The 20620-nt window shown below is 36.1% G+C and overlaps 1 protein-coding gene across 2 annotated transcripts in view; it reads right to left on the bottom strand.

Moving 5' to 3' along the window:
• The window catches only part of INVS (inversin), a 103881-nt gene that overhangs the window by 73252 nt on the left and 10009 nt on the right, over positions 1–20620 (bottom strand). For both annotated transcript variants that reach the window (XM_087758308.1, XM_087758311.1), the window contains one exon: positions 15417–15583. In XM_087758308.1, coding sequence (XP_087614434.1) covers positions 15417–15583 — 167 coding nt within the window. The remainder of the gene's footprint in view (positions 1–15416; positions 15584–20620) is intronic.

Genomic DNA, 20620 nt, shown 5'->3' with positions numbered 1-20620 from the left:
TAAAGATCAGTCGTGAGGTCAGCTGCGCAGGGGCAATTAATGCAAGAATGATGTTTTATAAAGGACACTCAAACAGGGAGATGCTTTTGCCTGTAAAGCTATTTTTTAAGATACAGACTTGGCAGCAGACATCAATGTCCTGGGAGAAGAGCTGGGCAAGACTCTTGTGCACTGAGGGATGCCACAACGCTAAACATGCTAAAGGAACAGCAGTAAGTGAAACAAAGTGAAATCTATTCAGATATGAACCGTAACACTCCAAGTACAGTACCATGTTTAGAAAGAATCACATTTTTAAGATGCAACCATTAATTTTCATGTTCAAACGCTAGAGAAATTTTCACCTATCCTTTGAACAAAACAAAATGAGAGAGAAGGGACAGCCATTTGATAACAGTATGTAAAAGAGACCTAGTAGTTGAAACCCAGGATAATTAAGTCAACTTAAAACAGCCAAACATCAAACAACACGTAATAACATTCCGTAGAAAAAGCACTGCTCATGCCTGCACAAAGTACTTGCCTTTGCTGGGCAAAATTTTTCCTAACTGTCCTAAAGCGTGTTTGCATCCTCTTCAGTTCTAGTCTATCTTCCCAGCAAAATACCTGCATTTAAGTTATGCACCAGCTTGGGCTTTTATAGTCTTACATGGCCTCTTAAGATTTATTTTTTTTTAAGGACAGGATCACTTTACCTTCTCATTCTTTTAACTGACTTTCTTCATAAACTAATATGAACTATTTTATTCACTGATATCCGCTTGAAAAATTATCGCTACAGAAGAGGGCTTAGAAAAGATCTGAAAAAGTAACAATGGGCAAGTCATCAGCCCAGATGCTCTTCTAAATTTTACTCACGAAAGTACGACCGTGAATTTGATAGATGAAAATAAAGTAATTCTACCAGCTGGCTGTACAGATATTTAAGATACCATTCCATATGCTATGCAGAATTAGTTCCTTTTCACTGGGAAACGCAACACAAGCAGGGCTGCTCTATGTTCTGCCACCATGGCTTGCACTTCATTCATATTTTCAAAATCTTTTAGAAAATCACTGCAGTTGGAGACATTTCTTATTATTTTTAATGAAACCTGAAATGCTTGAGATCAAGACAGCTCAACAGAGGCACTAGTATGATAATACAATGTATGTTTTGGGCCTGACAATATCTTCTTCGGCAGTCTGAATCATGAAAGCTTATTTCAAGCACAGGAAACATGGGAAAAGAAGACACAAAGCCAAATGGTGGAAGGGAGGAGAGTTAACAGAGCAAGAAGCAGAGCAGAGATGCAGAGAAGTAAAATTACATCGTGCTCGAAAATGAGAGAGAATAGTTTGTACAATGAAAATAAGTCAATTAGGTTAATAAAAATAGCTGTGACATTGCTGGAGGAGAAGAGAAAGAAACCACCACCAATAGTGGTGCTCTAGCTAGACTAAGACAGGGAGAAAATGAGGAAACCACAGATCATTGCCATGGCAAGGAAATTGTCTGGGGAAAAAAAAAAAAAAAGGGGCAAGGATTTTGGTAGCAAGTATTAGGTAATGCTCTAGAAATTAAGATACTGAATTGTGACATGCTTCTTACCACAATGAATTAAAATAAAGCAGGAATTTGACAAAAAAAGTAATTTTTCAGAGGAATGGACAGATTTTTAACAAGCTAAAAATATAATCTAAAAAATCTTCTAGTAATAAATGGGCCAGGGCTTATTTTATTATCAGGAAAAAGCCCATTTTATCACAGTGCTTCTACAGCGCAGACTATAACAGAGTGTAGAAACACTGGGTCAGCATCATGGATATTGTGGATACTGGAGCCAACCTGGCCACAGCAGCATAATACTACTCTTCCAGCTCAGCAATCTCAACTATCTTCACCACAATCAAATCTGCAAGAGCAGGCCATTATCTCAATTCTTCATCTGTCTTCCTATACCTTACACCAGCAGTTTAAATGTGATTAAATCAGATTATACAGACTCAAAACTAAGTACCAAGATCACAACGTGAGAGTTAGGGAAGCAATGAAACAAAACAGAGAGAGAAAGATGAGGCAGAGAACTGGATTATAAGAAAAGTTAGAAGTTTAGTCCTGATAAAGCCTAGACTAGAAATGACAGAGGTACAATACGTGCCAGATAACTAACTGCAAAAGCAAAAATGATTCAAGACCTATGAATCCACTCTCACAAAAAAGTGGGTCTTTGGGAGCATGGCAGTCAATCTGAAAGGGGAAAAAAGCCACGATTTCTGACACGTTAGCCATTGAAGCATGATAACAGGTAATATGCTCAAGATTTCTCCTTCTGAAATACTCATAGCATTGTACTAACCTACAAAGATAAACCTGAGATTAAGGATGGGTCTGCCAGCATTTACAGCTGACCACCAGTAAATACGCTGCCATGAGTCCAAATGGCTATAAGTGGTGTAGAAGAGGAATCAATCCAAACTGAAACACCAATAGTAAAACCACTAGTACAGAATAAATGATGAAAACCAGAAAAAAAAAATCTATGAGATTTTAAAAAAATCTACAAGATTATAAAAAAGAAGAAAAATATAAAATTGGCTTTTTTTTAATTAGCCAATACAAAATAAAGGGCTTCCCCCCCCAAAAAAAACCCCTGCCATTTCAAGGTCATCAGCATTTAAGGATGCTAGCTCCTTGTAAGAGATGGCCAGTTATATGAAGGATAACTTTGGCCAAGTACTATAGATCTCAAGAAAAGTGTGTTACATAGAGAGATATTGGTATGGTTACAGTTAAGACCCGCCTTGAAAAGAGTGACAAAGTAAGATGACAAAGAAAGAAACCACTATTTTAGTAATTTTATAAACAAACAATTGCTCCTTTAAAATCTAGTCCTATTATTTAATCTGGTAAGGTAAATATTAGTACCATAAACCTTCTGAGACATTAATCTGAAAAAAATTATTTGTTCTACTAGCATAATGGTTCTTTCATTGGATTTATCTTCTTTAGAACAATTCAAATCTTTCTCCAAGAAACAGGCAGAGAGCAAGGGATCAAAAGCAAGAACTGTAAGAAAATACAGACAAAATTCAACTGACAATTTTACCGTCCAATGTGGGACTACAATAGTACTTATTCTACTTCCAGCAACATTGAAACAACTGCTTATATCTCAAAACCCCATACTGGTACTAGCAGACTGCCAAATCTTTAAACAAAATATTAAAACAAAATATTCAGTTTCTTTATAGCTTCTGATAAGCGATTCCCTCCATTGATGGATATTTTCCTCTCCTGTGTCATAATCTTCCACACTTATATTCCTCATCTGAGTAGTTAACTGGTTTTTCGCTGTCCGATTTGGTATCACACTGCCAAATCTGTTCCACGCAAATTCTGTCTGTCTCTGTGTGTGTGTCTCTGTGTGAGAGAGAAAGAGAGCGAGATACAGAGAGAGCGCACACCACGCATCCTCATTAACTGGAGAGATATATAATTAAACAAGAAGGGGTTAAAGCGTACATTAGCCTGTTCTACTTTTCTATCTATTGCTTTTTAAAAAGCTTTCATGTGTCTTCTTCCTTGTTTCTGAAAGCTAACCATCCCTTCTTCCTTTCAGGAAGGCTGACATTTGACAGCTTAACATAGCTGACAGGGTTACCCAACAGCCCACCCTCCCTATTCTCAATCCAATTAGACCTCTAATCCTCCAGATGAAAGGCCCAACTACTCACGTTCCTCATGACAAGGACAGCTATTGATTATTTGTCACTACAGCTAACACCTTCTCTGTCGAGGCCACTCTGACAGAAGCAAACCTACCAAATTAGACAGCACTTTATCTGCCCTGGAGGCCAAATGGCACAACAAGTAAAGGCTAATAAATGGTATAAAAATGAACAAATCATAACATTATGACAGGTTGATCGTTGCCAGCAGCTTCACAGCTCAAGCTTGATGCTCTGTTAGACCTGTTCCTTCTCTTTTCTCTTCCACTCCTGCTCCAACTTTGACTGAATTAAAGGCCAGAACAATTAAGGCATTTGACCAGCAAAGATAAGCTAGGATAGAAGTATCATCAAGGGACACAAATGTCAATAGCAGACTACCGTTTGTCATTAAAAACATTCCAGAGATGCAAATGCTTATGACTCTGCTCTCCACTAGGCTGTACTGACTCCCTTTGTACAGAGCTCTTCCCAAGCCCAGGCAGAAACTCCGGGAAAATTAACCCCAGAAAACCAAGCTTGAGCTGGGAAGTGTTCTTATCAGGCAAGGATTTGGATCATTAAAAAAGGAATCCCAGTACCGAGCTACGTGACAGAAGGTTGCTACGGTTGTTATTCCATTTAATATCTACAAAATTTTCCTTTCTTTTTGGTGGAGTGATGTAAGCCAGGAATACATCATTTGAATTTATCATTATAAATTTTCTTCAATTGTTTCTCAAGAAAAATAAAGTCTGTTTCTAGGACAATATGCAGTACCTAGTAATATAGGACCTCACAAGTCATACCACTCTAAGGCAAACTGAAAAGCAGCAACAACATTTATTATTTTTACAGTGCTACTCTCCAGAAACATTAACAGCGAGATCAGAGGCACAGTCCCTGAACTGAGGCTGCTTAATGCAACGAACGGCAGGAAGAGAACATAAAAAAACCCAAAAAAACAACAAAATAAAACACCACAACCACGGGGAATATTGTTAAGATCATGCAATCACAAGAATAATTTGAGTAAAAATACACAAGTTCTTGAAACAGTTAAAATGCAATTAATACTGCCCTGCCACAATTAATTAGTTGATTTCTCAACTATGCCAGCAAGGGATTCCTACGCTTTTGCAACTGCTTCCTAACAATAAAATAATATTAAATCAAATTACACTAAAACTTAAATAAAATAAAAGCTTCTTTAGCTAAAGAAGACAGAAGACATGAATATCTGATATTCTACTTTGGAAAATCTAGTTTCACTGAGGAAAATGTTACTGTGTAACACCTAGATCCTACAAATATACAAAACTACATGCAAGTGCAACATGATGCTACTTAAAAAAAAAAATCTAAACACTGTAAAAAGATTCATTCAGTAAAAAAAGTAATCAAATTATGTAGTATTTGCCCTCAGACTGTTTTAACTTCTTAGGTTCACCAAATACTCTTGTGGATGAACACATTTATTAATTGTTTCAATCAGACACCGATGATTAAACTCTTTAACAGATGTGCATTTCAGTACAGTAATATCACAAAACATAGATATTAGAATGAATATTTGACAAACAGATCCCTTAAGATTACTATTGCCCTTAGGAAAAAAGAACCTACAGGACATTTAGGTAAGTCGGGTCTCACAAAACTCAAGCAAACTGTAAAAATACTGGTAAGTTGGAATTGTATATAATATTTCTAGGAATAAACTTAAATTATTACTATACTGCTCTAAAATGTACTCCAAATATAACAAATCACTGCAAAGAGAAGACAAATATTTTAATTTTCAAATAATATTGTTTACCATTTAGTAGATATGTTTTCATTTACAGTGATAAAACCCATTTTATACCATTCTGTCCTTTCCAAAACCAGACTGGTTCAGGATTCCTAACGCTGAGCCCCCACGGGAGCACCTACTTGTGCCGAAGGAGGCCTCCGGCAGCGCACCCGGCCCAACCCTCCCCATCGGGGAGAACGGAGCACGCTCATTCCAAACTTATTCACACAAAGACATTTATGCCTACGCTGGTGACAGCATTCTCGGGAGCTGTTCAGATTTTCCAGCATGAAAAATTCCCTTATTGTTTATCTTATAAACCTCCTACTTATCCTAGGTTGTACTCACTGCTATGGCCTGTTCTTATTTAATAGATTCTCATTCTTTTTGACACATGCCTTGTTTCAGAGGAATGGAATACATATCACTCTCCCAATTTGGTTTTACCTAGTTCATTACAAGTATTTTCATTTGGGCTTTTTTCCCCGTTTATTATTTTAAGACCTTTTCTTTTTTTTTTTTTACTGTTGTTCTTCTTTTCTAATCGTATCAGAAAAATCTGTAAATATCTTTGTGTAAATATTAGACTTATTAACCCAATGAATTGTCTCCCCCATTATTATTCCCGAGTTTTCTTTTGCAATACTTATTTATAATATTTGGTTTACAATCACTATTCTTGATAAGTGTGAATCTTTTCCATCATTATAGGTCAGAATCAGAAACCATATACCACTATGTTTTCCAAGTTGTGTCCCAGGAGGTGTGCCTCCCTAAGAATCACACCTGAACATCCTTTACGCATAGCAAGAGTTAATCCATTCATCTTCACAAAAACCTGAGATGTATTTATTCTTTGTTCTACTTTTAAATTAGGTTTGTAACCCTCACAATTAAAACAAAATCCTTCAATATATGGATGCTACAATACGGGCTGCCAGTCATCAACTGCCCCAGGCAACTGGAGATCACCACTTCATATCCACGTAAAAGAGAAGGCACTACACGTGGTCCACCCCTTTCCACACAAATATACTCTACTGTGTAGTATTTATCTAAATACGCCACAAGTGCTCCTGCTGCAAACCCTCTCTTTGAACTTCCCCCATCCACCTTCACCGTTTGCTTCTACTATTCTAAATGCGGAAAACTAGTATTTTGCTATTACAAGTGGAGGTAGATAGAAGCATTCTGTCTACAGCAGGCTAGATGGCAAACCCATCAGATATTTATTGTGTAATGCATTTTAGTGCCTCAGCCAGCTTTATTTGTTCTCTTTCACAGTCCAGTCCTACCCAAAGAGAATAACAGACCCTATGTTTTTTTGTTTAGCTATGCTGTAATTGCTTTGATGCCCAAAATGACTGCTGGAAAGTAGGTATATTCAGGGAGGCAGCCACAAATTGCAAGCAATATTTTCAAACACGTTTTACTAGAATAAGTAAGTTTAGTAACTAACAGTTACTAAAATAATTTAAAAGTCGATTTTACATGTGCCGTAGCCTATAGACATTCATACCATATTTATCAGTGCAGTCTATATAGAGACAGAGTCTGATCTTTAGCTACTCTGAAATTCTGATCTTGAAGTCAAAAGAGTTACTTTGGCATGTAAACTTTTGTATAACCTTGTCTTAAAATGTGATTTCATACTAACATAAAACCAGTGAGAAATCAGATTCAGATGCCTTAGTATCTGCTGTGCAACTGAAACCTGACTTGTAGAACAGTATTTCTACAGTTTTATCTTCTGCAGACAAGAGAACTGTCTGGATTTTAACCCACAGTTTGACAGTAGAGGCAGAGGATTGCTGGATACCAAATGACTATAGTGACTTAACACTTCATGAGCAACCAACAACGTGCATGTTCGTGCCTTGTTACAAGGCACGACAAAGTGTGTAAGCTGAACCCTGCACATTTCCGTGGAGAAATAGTGAAATTTAAGATGCCCTGGAGCTGTGTTGGAATGATGAGTTTCATAAGAGGAGACCAATACTTTGATTTCATGATCACCATTTCATACTTTAAAATTTTGCTCACTGATCACTAAATCAAGACAGGTTAATGCAGAGGCAAATGGAAGTATTAATGAAATCTAAAGAACAGTCTGTAGCAGAATTAGAGAGACATACAAGATCCTGAAAGAAAGCCACAGCTGCTATTTACCACACAAAAAACGCTTCAACTCAAATGGATCACTGCTAAATTCTTATCTAAGGTTTTAAGAATATTTTTCATGATGTCAAGGTTCATTTAGGCAGTTCCAGCCCTGCACAGTCACTGGCTGCTTTATTATTCTTCCTTAGCGGTGACAGCACAACTTTCTGGGGGACCATATTGTAAATCAGTTCCCTGTAACAATGTGAGTTTTTTCTTCCTAAACTTTTCTTGTAGTTATTTTTAACCATTTCAATTAGGCTTACAGCACAGATCAACAGTAGCATCAGCACAACCAATAGTGAAAAGCATTTAGGAACGGGAGGACTTGTGCTAAACAGGCAGAAAATGAATTGTTATACTGTAGAGTTCATTTTCTGTCAACTCACTGAACAGTGAGCAGTTCTGCGGTTGTGAAAAGGGGTCAGGGACGGCCACGGGCAGGACCAACCCTTCGGTAGCTAGATCAGCTTATCTGTAATACAACACATACACATCACTTACAAGGAACTGTGCCTTCTGTCCTTGAGCATCTTAAGGCTGCATTCACTAGAGAGAACCCTTTGTTCGGGAAAGTAAAGAAAAAATTTGTATCACAGTTATCGTTTGCGGCTCAATTACTGCATGTAAAAAAAATCACCTCTTCTGGCCAGTTGGCCAACATTCCTGTTTCACACCTTGGTTTGTTCAGATTTTTCACATTTAGTCAAATTGTACATTCACATGCAAGTATGACAAAATGAATGTAAAGCTCATTCATACTTCATGAACCTCCTACATGCACAGAATTAATATTACTCATTATGAGCTCTCACTTAAGGGTAACCTTAAAAGGTTACCAGCCTAGAGAAAAAAGAACATGAACTGACCACCATCGTCTCTGAAAGGCATCGTGGTTACTTATTTTCATGATATATACTGGGAAATAAAGTTAGAAGTGCATGTCCTCTTTTATGCAGTTCAAATAATGCCTTATGCACGATTTGAGAGACTATAGCTTCAGGAAATACATCTTGAAAAAAGGTAGTGAAGGAAAAATGTATAAGCTTGCTCGCAGGCAAGTTTTATTTACGAGCTTTTAATACAAACATCTTTTACTTGGACAAGAAAGGGGAAATAACATTCTCGTTTTGGGGCTCTTGGACTACCTTCACTATACTCATCAGATAAGACTTGGGAATAAGCTGTCATAAAATAAGTGAACTAAAGACTACCTTCTGTTTCTAATTTTCTGCCATGCCTTATCCTTGCCACAGGCTGTCTTTTCTTACTTCCTTCTTTACCTGTGTGGTTACTGGTGAGTATACAGGAACAACCATTTTTTCTAGTTTAAGAAAAACTACAATTAAAGAACATTAAAATACACCCTCCTACTTCACACAGAATTCCTAACTGCATCCTGGATGTACTGTTATTTATCAATAACTGTGTCAGCAAAGAATTAACATAACCTACAGAATATTTAATGCTTCTAGATAATGAAAGCCACATTGTCCCACTGGGGTGGTATTAATCTTCCTGAAGCCAAAATTAATACCCTCCTGACAGTTAAGTGTCCTGATAGATTATTTTAAGTGCATATTATTAGCATCCAACAACAAAACTATTGAATTGTTTCTTCTATCCCTGTTAACACAAAAGGCTGTGCTTGGGGAATTCATAGAGTTTGTTACTTCCCCAGAGCAAACAGACTGATAATAGGTGACATCCTCTGTGAGAAATTCTGAAAGAAGCAGGCCTGGTTTTTTCCTTATATTAAACTGGAATTACCTAATGGAAGATAAATGAAAAAAATCATATACAGGTAATTTGGCTATGTAGAAACATTTCCTTTCAGAAGTATCACATATGGGTGTTTAAGCAAGTTGCAATTTAGGACTAGAAGCAAATTGCTACCAGAATGCTTACAAGTGAAAATGAATGTCTGTAGTTAAACTGCAATCCCAATACTCATATCTGTCTCCACAGCATGTTTATTTCAGAATAATCTAAGTTCTACCAGCTTAAACAATCTGCACCCACATAGTAATACAATTCCTCCGTGTGAAATCACTGGCAAATTACGTTAATGATTTTACTTCTGTTGCAATCAGTCACTGTTTCAGCTCCCAGTAAATTACATCCATGTTCATGAAGTCACAACTGTCCTCTGAAACTTCTATAGCAATCTTCACAGGTGTACTCCTGCAATAATTTATATCATTCTACCTTTACAGTGGAACAGAAGAAAACCCAAGAAGAAAAAGCAGGTAACTTAATTCATTTACATGGCCTTCTGCCTACAAAGACTGAAACATCTCCATCATAAACCTGATGATGAAAAGACAGATACTACAAAAGATCATGTCAATTAAGATTTGAAAAAGATGACTTGCTAAAAAATGTATGCCTTGGGTGAGATTCATTTGTCACAATTTAGACATCGACAACATCAAAAACTACATCAGTGAGATGCCTAAAAGGATGACTTAGCTAGTTGGTGTGTCCTAAGGTACTCAACTGTACTTTAGGGTGAATGAACTGCACCCTAAAGCGCATTAACTTCAAAAGCGACCTAGATGACTAGCTCAGATTTAGATGTCTGCAATGTAAATTTCTACAGTTACTTGAGATTATTCTCACCCCACTGTCTCACATTGCATTGTAGTATATTTTAAATATTTTCCATCAAGAGAAAAAAAGACTTATTACATTTAAGCAAAGAGTTTAACTTTTTAGCTCCTTATTCATGCTATGAATCTTTTCCAGACCAACAGATGTGTAAAGCTTAAAAGCTGTAATACAAAGGATGTCTATCACCAAATGGAAGACTTATCATTAAGAACATGATTATTATAATTAAGCAACCACACAGCAAAGGTTATCATATCAATGTATAACCACAGTTGTTTCCAAAAACCATTGCTATTTCAAGTAGTATTAACAGCTGAAATTTCTGACCCTACCTTATTAACTTCAGGAACTTTCTGCAAAGAAAGGTGTGAGAACACTTACGCTTAATCTGCTATCAAAGAAAGGTGGCTAGGTGGACCAATAAGTACAGGAATATCCTAACTCTTACTTCCAGAATGACATTAATGAAGTCTGAGACAGAGGCATTACAGGAACCCTTTGTTGAGAACCTGATACATCTTTCCAGGTAACTATCACTTTATAGATATGCTCCAGTGACAAAAGCCATTTGGACGAAGCATGGCAAGATAAGGATGACATAGCAACTTTGAGTTCAGAGACCTCAGTTTCCTCATTACTTGGTAAAGATGACCTAGATATTAAAACCACATTAGACAGGGTTACTGAAATCATCAGATCACCTTCACTCTTTACCTATGTTGAAATGCTTGGAACTGAAAGAACATGGAATAGCATGGGTCAGCATGCCTAGCTATGATATCAGAAATATTTTTGATAGACTATGAACAGCATTTGTATCAAGTGCAGAAATTTTGATACTGCTTATTGATATCCAAAGCAAAATAGAGCTATTTTTGACAACTCAGAGTTCTGAAAGATGGCTTCTAGGACACTTGTGGGATAACAAGCAAAAGCACTTGAGCGCACCAGAATAGCTAGGAGGAGATCAGCTACGCAACTGCAAATAATAAAGTAACTACTTAAAAAGGAGTTAGAGATGCCATGAGGAAAAGATGCAGTATTAAGGAAGTACTGTGAGACTATCATATCAGATAACGTTTTCTGTGACCGTATGGGTAATTTTGTAATTTTTACCTGTAATTTAGGAAGAACCTCTGTATTATCAGCTAATGAGGATTTGAATTTTGATCACTGGATGTGATTGGTAGCATTTTGGAGCACTGGAAGAAATGCTTTTAGTAAGTAAAATCCTTATGCAACACTAATAACAAACATGACAGGGAGTAAAAGTTGTCTGTTCTTCTGCAGACAATAGCTGGAAGTATAAAACTTGCAGAAAGGTGGAAGTTAAAAATAAAATATAATAGAGAGCTGGTATGTACATATGTATGTGTATACACACACTCACCAGTCACAGCTAGGTTTGCAAATCACACAGGTGTAGTCAGAAGCTAGTTATGTAAGTGTTAATGGAATGATATTACAGCTTTGAGTATGTTACTCAAATGTTACAACAAATTGAGTGTGTTACTCAAATGTTACAACATTTGAGTCCTATCGAACCAGAAATCCATCCTAGAGAAGAAAGGCAATTAAAAGTCCTAATGCATTTTACTTAATACTACTGATTTATGATTGAATTCAGGGCTATGACACATTTCTGAAAGTTTGTTCTATAACAGGGATAAAAAAACCCCATGCAAACTATTTTACTAGGACTGAAAGACATGACCGGGCAGTCCTTTTAGTTAGCTAGTCCTTCAGTGAAGTCTCCAGACAGAAGAACAGGAATAGCTTCATCTCAAGTGAGCAGGCATTTCTACCAATACCTTAGCACAGTTATTTGATGCTGGAGAGAAAAGAAAGGAAAGAACCTTACATTGGCTGTAGTTTTAGCTGATACTGAGGGCAAGATTCTCTGAGAGACAAATGGCAAAAAGCATCCTGCAGAGAATGAAACCAATTTTTCTTTTGATAGCCAGGATTACTAATGGCAGAGTAATTCACCATCTTGAATCTAAACACATGAAGGAAGACATTCAGATTCCTTCTGTCCAAGATGGCTAAATCATTCTTTCTGTTTGGCATTAAAAGAATATCTTCTCATAAACTCTTTGCCTCTGAGACAGTTCTGTGGCTCCCAAATACAGCAGAGACCATTTTTTGTCAACTCAACTGCAAGACTGTTTCAGAGGAACACCTGTAAAGGGACATGTCAAGGAAGCCTGTAGAATGATAGCCTAAAGAGATTCTAATATTCTGGCAACAAACTCTAGCTCTCAGGATGTCTGCTGTGATCTGATGAGTAAGATGTCCCAAAACCACTCCCAAGAGACAGCAAGTACCTAGGGAGGAAGGTTCCTACTCAGGAAACCTAACCGCATCTATCTGCTTTAGTCCAGAACGTGCGTGTGGAAAAGTGTCTTCTCTTTCCTGCCTCTTCACTGGTTGCATGTAAAGGTCTGTGCATTAATCTTAACCTCTCTCTCCCCAAAGAAAATGAAAATTAGGATGCAACTCAAGTGCAATTTAGGAATCTGAAATCTCCAAGCACTGTCATTCTGTGACTACAAGTGAATGGAGATTTAGAAAGTCATGTAAACCTGTTTTGAAGAAGTGCAGGATAGTGACTGACTGACTCACAAGCCTGAACACAAAAAACTGTAAAGTGGCCCTGGTAAATATGTAGATTCATGATTAACCAACATTGACAATAAAACTCTGGAAACAGGTTATCTCACAGCATTTTTCTTTTTCTGTCTGAAAGTCAACTTTCAGTATTGCTTACTGAGGAATATTTTTTTTTTTTTTTACTTTGGGGGAAAAAAGTAAAAATTAGCCCTTATGTTAGAGGAGAACATAAACCAAAAGTATCAGAGAGGAATAAGAAGAATGCAAAACATTATTTAAACAGCCAAAACTGCATGGAACATGAAGTTGTTTTCAATTTTAATTTTTTGTATTTTGTAGCAGGCATTCATGATAGAAATGCAGATCTTAAAATGTTAATAAGGAAAGACTAAAGACAAAATTTTACACATATGAAATGTTAATTTTGTAAGCTGATATCAATAGTGAGTAACTGCTCAGAAGGCACAGAATGCAGTTTTACAGGACATCTAAGCAGTCAGCCGAGTGCAAAGCAGCTGCAAGGGCTGTCTCCTGACCACTTTTTGCTACCCCAGCACTATGATGGCACAAGCACTTAGGTGGCTGTGGGGTGAATCACATCTGTCTAGTACATTACATAAATGGGTGACTGCATAAAATCTTCTGTTAAAACAGCATGCGGTAAAGACAATACCTTTTTTTTTCAGCTGCACTGTCAACTGAAAACACATCTAAGATGGTCCAAGTGTCACATGGTACAAACTGCCCTTTCATGATTGCAGCAAGACACAAAGGAAATGGAAAGCACATGCAGTTAATGGATATTATGCCAAGGCAAAATATCTCTTGCCTTGAATAGCTGCAGTACAAATATCCACAATACGGACATACAGACAAGTATTTAAACAAGAATTTATATTGCTTTAATATGCTAAAATGTATTTTAAAAACCTGTGGAAAACGTAATTTTTAAAATTAAGTTTTTAATATGATTAAAATGTTCACGTGCCTATCAGGTCATAAAATGTAAAGCCTGTATGAACATGACACAAGTATAGTATCTTACAGCAATTTTTTCAGTCTCTGACATAGTTATGTTTATGAAATACCTACCTTTGAAACAACAACATTCATACTAAGCTGGTCACTTAGAAATATGAAGTTAACCCTCGTACACTAGAGACAAGGTTATGATGATGACTGAAATATTTCGTCAGGGTGTTATGGTAGGTATGTAACCAAATAGATGAATCAGCCTGCTTCAACTCAACTATAACCTACTGTAACTAATTATGATGATAGTCAAGTAAGGTAGCGCATTACTGTATACATTTCAAGAATGCATTCACACTAGTTTTTAAGTTAACATTTTTACCTAAGGAATTTGTAAATTTAAAATATTAAATGAACACTTAGTTCCCAATAAGGGGTGCAGTAACACAGACCACACAGTCCTTATGGACTCCCATGCAAGCATAACTGAACAATGTCACCTTATAATCTTCCCAAAAGGTTCTCTATTCAATTGCATACATCCCTCCTTACTAAATACTGTGACCATACTATAGCTACCTTTATGTAAGCCTAACTAAAATAAAACAGAATAAAATGCAGAATATATTAAAAAGTATATAAAACATCTGAACAATGTGAATGATTATGAACAGGGGACAAGTTATTATAAATAGAAATCGTTTGCTACGAATATCATGGCAGGCACTCTAACTGGTACCAAAAGACACAGCTTACATAGCCAAACCAATTTTAACTTTTGCGCAGTTACAGTTTTAAACATACTATAAAAGGTAAAATAGTAAATAAAACCCTGTTCCTTTCAGTTTGAGTTTTTAATCTTCTTTGTGGAGTCTTTTTCATAGTTTATGAACTCAACTTTCATGGTTAGCTAGACAACCCACATTGTCCTGTAACTGTAGACGCTTCCCCCAGCTCTAAATACACTCAAAATTTATTTCAGCCCTGAAGTTGCACTTTAAACTACCTTTAATTTTATCATTGAATACTTCCTTTAGCACCTCTTCAGTGGGACAATGTAATTGGACAATATTATAGACTGAAATTGCAGAAGGAAAAACAGACAGTAATGCATTTCCCTCCTAGTCCTGGAAATGATCTGGCATTCCATATCTTTGACATTCTCAGGCACAGCATTAATAATACAATTAGCCTTATATTCACTGAAATCAATGGTAACATCCTAAGGAATACCAGAGTGTACAAAATTTAGTCTTTACTTAGAACTGGCTATCCCAAAATAGACAAAGACTATTTTTCCTAGAAAGTACAAGTTCTTAAAACAGCAATTAATTATACTGTCTCTGCAGACAGCTACAAATACACTGAGTAAAAACATTAAAAAACAAAAAATAACCCTACAAAGACTTACTTTGGGATGGGCCAAGTTTTTAAAAAACTCATAGAACTATTTGCCTCTAAAATAATGAAAGCCTCTAAAGATACAGCACGCTTACTCAATACAAGAAAACCTCCTTTATAGCTGTTGTGAATGCTGCAAGTTTATACAACAGCAGAACACTTTTAATATAATTACCTTTTGTGCAGCAAGATGGAGAGCGGTTCTTCGGCTACGATCAGCTCTGTTAACATCGGCTCCAGCCTTCAGCAATGCCTCTGCACAGTCTAGCCTGTCAGCCAATACACAGTACATAAGTGGAGTTCTTCCAAACTGGTCCTCTTTATCTTTCAGCTCAGAGTTTCCTAAAAAAAAAAAAAAACAACAAAAAACACAAGAAACAATTGAATCTATGAGTAGTACTTTTTTCTTAAAAAGTATTTTTAATTAAAAGTAGTACTTTCTTATTATAAATGAACAGAGTGATCAAAATAAAGGAGTATAAGATAAACATAAAGTTACTTTTTACCCTGTTTTTACTGACATTCATAGGACATTTCAAAATATATTTACAGAAAAAAGTACATTCAGAAAACACTAGTTTCACAAATATACCTACCACCAGTAACATTCTGCAGCAGCATAATTATAAATAATTTTTAAATAGTTATACAGGTCTTGGCTGCGAAGATTACTTTAAAAAATATCATCAGCAAGTAAACCAAATAGTCCTTCTGAAACCTGTGAACACTGTAACTAAAACAAGCTTTGAAGCCTACTCACAGCAATGTTTGTTTATAAAGCATAAACAAAATATTACATCAATACCACTATTTATTTCATAGTGCCTTACAACATGGAAGCTACTAAAATACTTCTCAAGCTTTCTTGAGCTGATACAGTTAGTAAGGCAGCAATTAAACTACATAAGAAGTCTGAGGTCCTATAAAAAAATCAAAACATTGTATTCCTATTCACAGTCAAAAAAAAACCCAAACAGGTATGGATCCTCCACTACAAAGTTTCGTATTTCTATTATGTCACCACATAGAAACTAGCACCTACAAATTCATGGCTATCGACTGTCCTACACATCCCAACTCTAAATACATCTCCCATGTAGCAACGTCGTCTACAGTTATTCAAGGAACACTGAATTTTAATGGGTAAGTGAATTTTTCTTTTTAAATATTCCCTTGTTTGCATCACTGTTGATGCTTCAAAAGAACTCCAGCAGAGGCATGCTTCTCCTTTACAAACACAATCTTCACCCTTCCCCAGCATATTATACTTATCTACATATCGAGTAATTGTATTCTCAATTATAATTTCTATTGATTCACCCAGCAGAAAAGTCAAGCAGATTAAATGTGAATCAAGGGGAATATCAAGGATTAAAATTCTTTCCCTACTTACCAAGCCTCTCACACAAAACACTCTTAAGCAGGATATTGCCCGTTAGAGCAATCATTTGCTCCCTCGCTTAATTTCCAAGTTCCTTTAAAACTGTTGAGTGAATGCCACATTGTTCTCATGATTCATTCCATAACACCTTCTCTTGCTTTGAAATTGTGATTTGCACTGAGAAAACTCTTTCTGCTCTGTAAAAAACAGTTTAGGAACCTTTCAAGCTCTTCTGTGAATGAAGATACAGAATTTTTTTTTTTTGTTCTTCACCCATGGCCTCATCTCTGACTGCTCCCTCACCTTGACAATCTACTAGCTTTACAATTAATTTTTATGCCTCTAGCAAATTATTAGGAAAAAAAAAAAAAGTTTTTTACTGACCTGCATCTACCTTCCTCAGGCAGAGGTTATGTTTTTTGAAGAACACCTTCTTGCTTTTAATACCCACTGTTACACTGCTGTTTAGCCTTGCTTGCTTCCCTTTGACCTGCCTAAACTTTTTCTTTTGTTAAGTGCTTTTGCATTCGCTTCACACTGCAAGCAAGGAGTTTACTCTTTAGACTAATCTTTAGGTTCTTCTTAGCAAACATTTTCATTTTCATGTCCTTCACCATTTTTAGAGTACACAACTGTAGCGGGATGCTGTTGCTTATCCATGTGTACTCTGGTCAAGAGTTAGAAAATCTCACTTAGTAACACTGATTCAGGTCCTACACAGCAGCCAAGAGCAACTCAAGAGTTGGTTCTGTTCTGTTGCCAGTCCACTAATGATTTCAAACAATTTAGTTTTAGGATCATATCCTCAATAGCCATTTACCCAAAACATATGAAAGTAACCTTCATTACTGTTGTGCTTCCTGTCAATTCAGGCTCTCTGATCTCCTTTATCATGTCACACATATCACCATCCGATCAGACAGACAGTAATAAAATGTTAGTACTATAGTTTCTTATTTAGACCTGTAAATGCAATAATTAAATGGTTTTCTGGTGTTTAAGCTTGATTTATATGGTCATTTGTAAATCTCATTTGAATCCAAGACTTGTTTTCTGCTTTGGTTTTTAAAAGTGTATTACCACTCTCATACCTACATGGTTTCCCCGGACATATCAGAATACAAACTATACAGAAAAAACATTGTCCACATTGATGCCTTCCCTTCCACAGATTTTACATTCTCAACAGCCTCATTTAAAGCATGACATCCTAGTTCTCTGATCTAATTTTTTTTTTAGACTTCCATGTGTGTAGAAAAACATATACATTTGTTTTGGATTTCTATGCAACGCCAACTGGTTTGAATAGGATGCTATCTTTTCCTACTGTATTACTACATAAAAGAAGATACAGAATAGCTACGATTGCACCTTCTGTAGCTAAGCCACTGGGAACTGCACATACCTTTGTCAGCTTTTCCTCATTTTTACCTTTAGAAACCTTCTCATAATGAGCATAAAAGCTGCCTTGGATTTTTTCAATAAATAAACGACCAAAGTATATTTTTATACTGAATAAAAATGAAATAATAAATCCAATAATAGAAAATTACATTTGTAAATTTATACAGGTGATTTTTTTCCTGTGGGACCTTGCAATACAGCTGCATAAGAATCTGGTCTGAACTTTGCTTAGAATTAGAGAAGATAAAATATTGGATATATCTTATTCCTTACTCTTCACATCGAAACAAAAGATATCAAAAAAGCTTAATTTTATGGTAGCATATTTAAAAGTAATTTTTAAGACTTTTAAAAAATAATTTGCAATCTGTTTCTAAAGGGAGGTTAAAAGCTGTGTAAATTGAAAGGTATTTGGATTATTATTTATGTCCTGTTATACGTAACTAACTTTTGATGTGAAAAGCTAAATAGGTAATATAATTTTTACTAACATTACGTACGTATTTGATACTGTTAAAATTTTAATTTTTATCAACATTTTTTGAGAAAAAGCTCATGTATTGTCTTTAAATACTCACTTAAGTGTCATCTTATTTTCATTATTGCAGCTTATAGTACTTTACTTCTACTCAGAATGAAGAGTTGTAATCTTTACTAAATGCATTAGAAAGCAGCATGTAGAAAAGAAATAATGTAACTTGTTTAATTAATTACATGGCCATTAGGAAATAATTCAAAATGTAACATATGAGTTACACAGGAGAATCAATTTTTTTTAATTTTCCCTAACTTGTAAAAACATTTGCTAGACTTTCATTTCGCAGTATTACAATTCCATTGCAAACTGGATGCAGTTTCAAGATAATTTTTTCCTCCACTATTAGAAAGAAGTATTTTAAAAGTTATACATACATACTGTGAAATTGTCGATGTCTTACGTCTCAATATTTTAGCTAACAATAAATGCTTTTTCCATTCAATAGAGCATAGTACAGAAACATCAAAGCCAGTTATGACCAACCATGCAGTCCTGTGCAGCAACATGCAGATACTGAGGTCCAAAGCATAATGTAACATGGCACTGCTCTCAGTCAATAAGCCAGTTTCTTTAATTAGGTAAGTATAGTCAGGTGCTCTTCCAGTATTAGTTCAGTCTGGTAATTTTAGACATCACTAAACCATATTCCACTGTTCAATGTTAACATAGCCTCAATAGCATCTTAAATTTGTTGAAGATGATGTGACTTACAGAATCACAGATATTTTTAAAAAGAAATACATAAACATGCATTTATCCCAATAAGACACATGCACATGCCTTATGCTCATATAACACTTGTTCTTAAATCAGCAGTGTGCAAAACTAGTCCCTCTCCCTCAGATTCCAAGTTCTCTTTCTGTTATATAATGTCAGAGGATATACAGAATGTAGAGACTAAAAGAAAGAAATGGGTAAGGTCAAGACGAGCAAAAATGGCCTAAAGCTCAAGTACAACCCAGCTAAGTAGAGCAACAAACATCTAATTTCATGTACAGCTCCCAAAGAGTGATGCAGCTGATGACAAAGAGTTTCCATGACTGCAGACAGTCTGAGTGAAAAATGAGCAAGACCTTCAAAACTTGATGCCAGTGATTTGCCTGAAGCTGTTGCACTGTTTTTTTAAGGGAAAGAAACTATCTTCAGCTAACAGTAGGTTTCTTTTTGTTATTATTTCATTTGCTTACAAGACTCTGTAGGGCCCTTAGAATGGTTAAGGTTCTGTGGGCATTTCCCTGAAAGGGTGTTTCTGTGCTCAGGGTAAGAGACAGGACAAGGACTAGGAGCTACTGTATCACCATCAGGTGCTAAGGGGGACTAACCTGATGAGATGCACTAACCACAGCACCTTGTGGACCTCACAGCTGCAGTAAATTATTTTCTGCAATCAAGAAAGCACAGGGAGCCTTCTAAACATTCACATATTGGTGTATCTAAAATGTGCCTTGGCAAAATTAAATTCTTTTCCACATACCTGCCTAAGAAAGGAAGTTTGTTTGATCCCTCCCCTTTCAGGATCAACATCCTCACCCCACCCAGATGATGCATTTCATAAGCTTGTTGCCAATGGAGGTCATGAACACCATGGAATCAAGAGGCCCAACTGCAAAATTTAATTCTCATATTCATACCTCATCACTTCCTCACAGTCTGTGCAAGCAGTCACATCAGACTCTAACATTTCTATGTGTTTTTCAAACCAGAAGAGAAGAAAGGGCAGGAGGAGGACATGAATTCTTCTTAATTATTAAAGGGCAGACCAGCTCTTGTTACTTGCAAGAATCTTGCCTTTTGTAATATCTGATTTGAGTTTTAGTCAACCTCCCACATTGCAGAATATGGAAGAGAAGCCGAGAATCAAACAAAACCATGCAACTGCATTTTTGCAACCCAGAATTCATAGTTAACATTTACAATTGTACCAAAGTTTCAAAAGCACTTGGACGCGAGCGATACATGATAAGGGTTTTAGTATGAGGAACTGGACTGAACGGACACTTCAGTATAATTACTATTATACACATTGTTGTGTTCTTATAAACAATTAAAACAATTA

The sequence above is a fragment of the Nipponia nippon genome, unplaced genomic scaffold (genome assembly GCF_047370975.1).
Source record: "Nipponia nippon isolate SJK-2023a ecotype South Korea unplaced genomic scaffold, ASM4737097v1 scaffold_1, whole genome shotgun sequence".
In the NCBI taxonomy this organism is placed as follows: domain Eukaryota; kingdom Metazoa; phylum Chordata; class Aves; order Pelecaniformes; family Threskiornithidae; genus Nipponia; species Nipponia nippon.
This window is presented reverse-complemented; position numbering and strand designations above follow the sequence as displayed.